General features: G+C 43.7%; 1 protein-coding gene across 1 annotated transcript; it reads right to left on the minus strand.

The window, feature by feature from the left end:
- Positions 1-144: 144 nt before the first annotated feature.
- tyr (tyrosinase) lies at positions 145-4135 on the minus strand. Its single transcript, XM_063017164.1, has 5 exons — positions 3308-4135; positions 1583-1799; positions 1362-1509; positions 1074-1255; positions 145-759 (listed from the first exon to the last, which is right to left on the minus strand). The coding sequence occupies exons 1-5, from the start codon at positions 4133-4135 to the stop codon at positions 515-517; spliced, it is 1620 nt and encodes a 539-aa protein (XP_062873234.1). The 3' UTR covers positions 145-514.
- Between the last annotated feature and the right edge of the window lie 2288 nt (positions 4136-6423).

Genomic DNA, 6423 nt, shown 5'->3' on the forward strand with positions numbered 1-6423 from the left:
TAATTATGTTCACATTAAGTAATATGACAGAACAGCACTGCAAAATATGTAAATATTCAATCACATTTTATTTAATTAATCATATAAACATCCATTTAAGAGCACCATTAAATTCTGAAGTTGACTAAACATGATATGCGGTAAATAGTCACATAATTACAGTACAGAAGTCTTTGGGTCTTTTGTGTGTGTTTCATTAAACTTACATTAATAAAAATGGACAAAACCAGAATAATTTGCTAAACTTTAACCATTTCCGACTAAAATCTTTTACTTAGCCTGACATGGAGGGGTTCAGGTGTGGCCGAGGTATATACTGTATCCTCATGTCCTATTGCCAACCCAGCTTGGGTGAAGAAAGCGATGATGATAAGAGTGTGAACTGCATACCTGCACACTCACCCCCATATTTTTCTTGTGCAAGATCCTTTCTCCACCACAATCCCCAACCCCCTTAATAACTCAACCACAAAAAAGCCCTTTAATGTGTGTGTAAGTGTGTGTGTGTGTGTGTTCAGAGTGAGGTCTGATATGAGGTTGTAGTCTCCTCTTCGCTGCTGTTTAGTAGAGGTTGTTTCTCTCCGTATTGCTTCTTCCTGTCAGGCCCTCTGTGCCGTGTCACGCCAACGACCCTAGCAATGACCCCGGCGACAGCCCCGGCGACCAGGGCGCCAAGGATTCCGGCTCCAAGTAACCAGGGCCAGATCTGTTGCGCCTGCTCCAGATACGGAGAGACGAACTCCTGCATGAAGCGCTGAGCTGCAGAAAGAACATTAGAAAAGAGAGAATGTGAGAGTGTGAGTTTGATTTGACCTGTAATTAGACAGACATTGGTACTAGAGTGTCAGCACATTCTATTTCCGTCCTTCTACAGCGGCCTGGACCACTTCAAGTGCTGCTATTATGAAGTGGAAATGTCTAGAAGCAACAACTGCTCAGTCACACTGATATGAATCCAAACTGATTCAAGAAGCAACAGCTGAGCTAAACCACTCTCTGTAGTAAGATGATATCACATGTGACCATCTAAGCATGAAAGTGTGTGTGTGTGTGTGTGTGTGTGTGTGTCTTACTGGGATCCAGTAGGTAGGTGTACTCATATCCAAGCTCTTTGGAGTTAATAAAGTAATCCATGTTTTTAAACAGAGGTATAAAAGGAACCATGTTGTAGCCTCCATTATGACCAATGGGAGCGTTGGATTCTGGGTAGAGTGAGCGAGGGGGCTGGTGAAGACGCAGCCATCGCTCAAAGATGCTGACACACACAAACACATATAGAATTAATAAAGTATCTATATCTAGGACAAATATATACTCTAGATATAGAGATTTACTCTTTGCATATACTACCTATACACTACCTGTCTATAAAAGTGTGATGCAGTAGAAATATAGGATCATTAGCTGATGCTGGAACTGATGACATAGTGCCGTTCATGAAGATGTGTAGGGAATTGTGCATGGTGCTCTGACCCGTCACCGCAATGCCCGTCGCTGGATCTGCAAAACCTAAACACAAACACACAGTTGAGTTTTTAAGCACAAATGTCTATTCTTAGTTGTAAGGTAAGTGTGTTTTTACCCTCTAAAACATTTCTGAAGCTCATGTTGGCACGCCGGTCGAGGGTGTCGGTCTCGTACTGTTTGAGTGACAGTACAAACTCAACATCATCGTTGGTGGGTAGCCGGTCGACACGATCGTGGTCATGGTTGCCAGGATTACGAAGCAGGGGACCCTCGGGCTCGCCGTTACACAGCACCTCACGCTCGTTATACACCTCGGGCAGGCTGCAGATCACCTACACACATACATGTAAGAGGATCATTACTGCCTAGCCTTGTGCATGTGTTATTTTATAGATAGAGAAAAAAATGGATTAAAGAAAAGAAGGAAATGCAAATACAAGGCAAGGCTGTTTATAAAGAGATAAAAGAAGAACAGATTAAAAAAAACATGAAAAATAAGATAATAATAAAGTTAATAAATAGAGAAAAATAAAAATAAAATTCTAAAAGGGGCGAAAAAAGATGAAAAAAAAAAAAGATGGGTAAAAAAAGAAAATGTAAAAGTCATAACACATCAAAAAAATATAAGCTGTAAAAAAACACACCAAATTAAGAATGAAATGATAACATTGGCAATAAGAAAAAAGATTAAAAAATTCCATAAATGTTTTTTGTAGGATTTACAAGAAAATAAAATGTACTGAAACTAAGTGAAGCTGCTTTGGATAAATTGTTCCTAAGACCCACTGTGTGTGTGTGTGTGTGTGTGTGTGTGTGTGTGTGTGTGTGTGTGTGTGTGTGTGTGCTTGGCACTAGAATCCCTCATGTAAGTCACATGTGGGCATGAGAAAGCTCAGTAATGTGCTGAAGGCTACTTTACAGTTTTACCAGCCAACATTGCCAAAAGCGCTGAACATTAGGTTGCAAATTTTCCAAACATTTAATTAATTTTATTTATTTTCACTTCACCTGTTCAGGGTTGCATTAGTTTCAGCACTAACTGGGATCTCTGGGCCTGGATAGTGCACCAGTATAACGTTTAAATAATACACTTCATAAATATGCTTTTATTTATACATAATAGAAATATTTGCCAAAGACAAAAATATATATTAAAAGAGAGATATAGGGAGCAGAATATACATGCTATTCAATACAGTGCATGGTCAGGGCAGCGGGGGCCAGTGCACCTGGGACAACAAGCTCCCCCCCCCCCCCCCCCCCCCCCCCCCCCCCCCCACGGCCCCCCTAGGAATACAGTATATGTAACTCAAATTGAATATGAAAAAGAAAAGGACTGAATAAATGACATTTAAGCAGAGCAAATGCCTGAAATGGTGATTCTTTGTTGATTTGTTTACATCAAACTCAAGAAAACTGCATGAATAAAATGTTGAATTCTTTTGAATATCGACTGTTTCCTCTTAATGCCCACAATGCACATTTGGGCAGAAAGTAATTGGCCCCTCTATCATATCCTCTGGTGGCCCCTGCAACCACCCTGGCCATCAGTCGAAGTCTAATTTAGCACACTATTAAAGTATATAGGATGGTATTTGGGACGCATCAGGTCTGTCATGTTCAGGTTCTTTACATTGAGCAGACGCTTTATCCAAAGCGACTTACAGTATACAGTTTTTAAGCAATTGAGGGTCAAGAGCCCAACAGTGGCAACCTGGGGGTAGTGGGGTTTGAACCAGCAACCTTATGATTAGTAATCCAGTATTACCTCAACTTATACAGTCCAGTCCTCACACACACACACACACACACACACACACACACACACACGAGTTTTTACCTTCCAGGAGGAGAAGACCGAGGCGGGACTGATCAGGTTCGGGTTCAGGGGGCTGCGCGCTCCCATCAGCAGGTCGGTGCAGACCTGGCAGTCGGAGGCGTCTCTCCAGTCCCAGTACGGGATGGTGAAGTTGAAGTCTCCGGTAATTTTGCGGATCTCGCGCTCCCAGAAGAGCAGAAAGACGCGGTGCCAGGGCAGAAAGGCGGCCGCTTCGTGCGCAAAGTCCACGTCCTGCCAGACGTTACCGGAGCCGAGGAGCACGTCGCGCGACACGTAGTAGTGCATCCAGACGAACAGGTCGTACACGCTGATGTTGGCAAACATCGGGCTCGCGCTGTCGTTCATCTGCGCGCGCGTGCCGGTGACAATCACGTAGTCGGGACTCACCGTGTTCTTGGCCAGGTTGATGTAGGAGATAAAGCGCTGCCGCTCCGCCGCCGACAGCTGGAAGATGTTGCGCCTCAGACTCTCGCGCCTCTCCCCGCAGTTTGCGCCGTAGTAGCCGAACTTGCACTCGCCGCACGCGTAGCCCATGAAGTTACCGGCGCACCGGCACGTCCGGTTGTAGAAGACGAGCGGCCAGCGCTCGCGGTCGTCCACGTCACTGTGCGGGAACTGCGGCCCGTTCGGGAGCTCCGTCACCGTCACGTCCTGGCAGAACCCGCGTCCGGAACGCGCGCCGCACACCGAGCTGTCACCTGCCCACGCGGGGCAGCAGGTCTTAGTCGCGAGAGCCTCGGCGGTCGCGCACGCTCGTGGGAACTGAGCGCGAGATAAGCGGGGCGCCAGCAGCGCGAGCAGGAGGACGCACAGAGACACAGGAGGCATCATGGAGATCATCCGAGAGCAGCATCAGAACCAAATGGTCCAAGTAAAGGGTACGAGAGCTCTCTCCATCACTCCACCTCTAACACACACACACACACACACACACACAGCATCACATGTTTGGGATCAGACCGTGCAGTGCCCCCAGGGTTCAGGATTTGGGATTCACGCGCTTCTGAAGAATCGCGTGAATGAAACCTCATGTGTGTGTGTGTGTGTGTTTGTGTGTGTGTGTGTGTGTGTGTGTGTGTGTGTGTGTGCACTACACAAAAACTAAGTTCCACCCTTAACATTAAGAACATTAAGGTGCCAGCAATATGGGCACTGGAATGCTTGTCACTATCTGTGAAGAATTTGACATGTTCTCCCCACGTTAGAAGGTGGACTGGCTACTCCTGTGTTCGATGTCCTGTGACATGTGTTTTATGGTAGTGCTGGGCCCACCACGATCATGACCAGGACGATGTTAGCAAAAATGATTAAATGGGATATTGGAATCTTGAGATCTGTAATGTGCTTCACCAGTAAGGCAAGTAAAAGCAGTCTAGACTACATCTAGATCCGGCGTTAATGCAGTGTTTGGTGCCAATTCACCTTCTGCATGTTTTTCTGCAGTGGTTGAAAGTTACTTTGTACTTATCAATATGGACAAAGGACGTCTTTATAAGCACAAGCATACAAGTATTCCGACACTACAAATAAATAACATCAGTACTTTCTCACAAAGTAGAAAGTAGAAAGCTTTTTGCAGCGTTGTGGTTCAATTTCTACTTATTCCACTCAATAAGTTGTCTAATTCCACCTCTGATAGACTCACAATTTAAAAATCCTGCATAGTTTTCTGTATGATTCATTTTAGGACATTAGCTATAGACCATTAGTAAACTTCTCAGCTTAAGGTGAAGGTTTGTGTTTTCATACCACCCTTGTGTACTATTAATAAGTGCAGTTAAACTAGACCTATTTATATAAACACACAGATGTCACCAGCTTTAGTCCCCTTTTCCCAGCAGTCATAGCCAGTGATCCATTAAGGCAGTGGTCTAGTGTAGTAGACCAATTAACCATCCAAGCACCTCACAGACAAGCTAAGTTAAAATGACATTATTAAACTTTCCACACTGCCGAATTATTGATTTAAGTTAATGCATGTGTATTTTTCCTTTTTAGAGTTCCTTTCTAACCAGTGAACTCCTGAAATCAAAGTCATTAAAGAAAATAGGTGTTCTACTTATACGGTACAATAAAAAAAACAGTTGCAGAAATGTATCGTTGCACATGGCTCAAGAGAGAAAATTGTGAGAAACTCTTCCTAATCACCGAGCCCTAAGGCGTGTATGTGTATGTGTGAGTATCATGTGGTCTCTTGTGTGTGTTACTCTTGGTTCAATTAAATCATAAGATCGTCACGTTACAGTACTGGTGCACGAGAAGCAGCTAATCCCTCTAAAGCAGAAAGAATGAGAGAGAGGGAGCATGATCAACCAACCATTCCTCCAAAAGTTCTTCCTTCAGTCATTCATTGATGGTGGCATTTAATGTGGTCAGGATCAGTTTATCATAAAGGTCATAGCAAATAATTTACAATCCCATTCTCAAATACAGCCGTATAGTTGCTAAAAGCAAAACTCATCTCTAACGTCAGTGCCACAAACTTTGTAAGAGTGTGCTCAATGATGTGGGCAACATTACTGAATTTGAAGGGAAAGAGAACATCTAAAAGCAGAAGAAGCCAAGTCAGAATTAGGACTAGGTTCTAAAGCTATGTTCATTTTGGATCGGACATGAGGTCATCAGCTGACTGGTCAGTCGCAAGACCTTTTTTACATTTTGATCAGGCGCTTGACTCCATCTAATCACATTCCTGCAACACATTCCCAAAAAGTCTGTGGAATGATAAAAAAACACAGGGAAAGAGGTGAACTAGTAACAGGCAATGCTGTTCTTCTAGGGTATAAAAGAAACATTATCTTTTTACCCATTATAACTATTAAAACATTGAGAAATTCCACAGCAACGTCTGTGAGTAAAAATGACCAACCTCTTTGCACTTGGTCTCATTTGAGATGGACTAATGCAAAGTGAAAAGTGAAAGTTAGACGGGCAGTTGTAGCCTAGTGGTTAAGGCACTGGACTAGTAATCAAAAAGGTTGCTGGTTCAAGCCCCACTACTGCCAGGTTGCAGCTGTTGGGCTCAGGTGTGTACAGTAAGTGTGTGAAAAGGAGTGAAGCATCTGTTTGATTTACAGCAGGTTTTGCGCACTCTAGTGGATCCAACAAGAGGAACA

This window comes from Trichomycterus rosablanca, chromosome 20 (genome assembly GCF_030014385.1).
Source record: "Trichomycterus rosablanca isolate fTriRos1 chromosome 20, fTriRos1.hap1, whole genome shotgun sequence".
Classification (NCBI taxonomy): domain Eukaryota; kingdom Metazoa; phylum Chordata; class Actinopteri; order Siluriformes; family Trichomycteridae; genus Trichomycterus; species Trichomycterus rosablanca.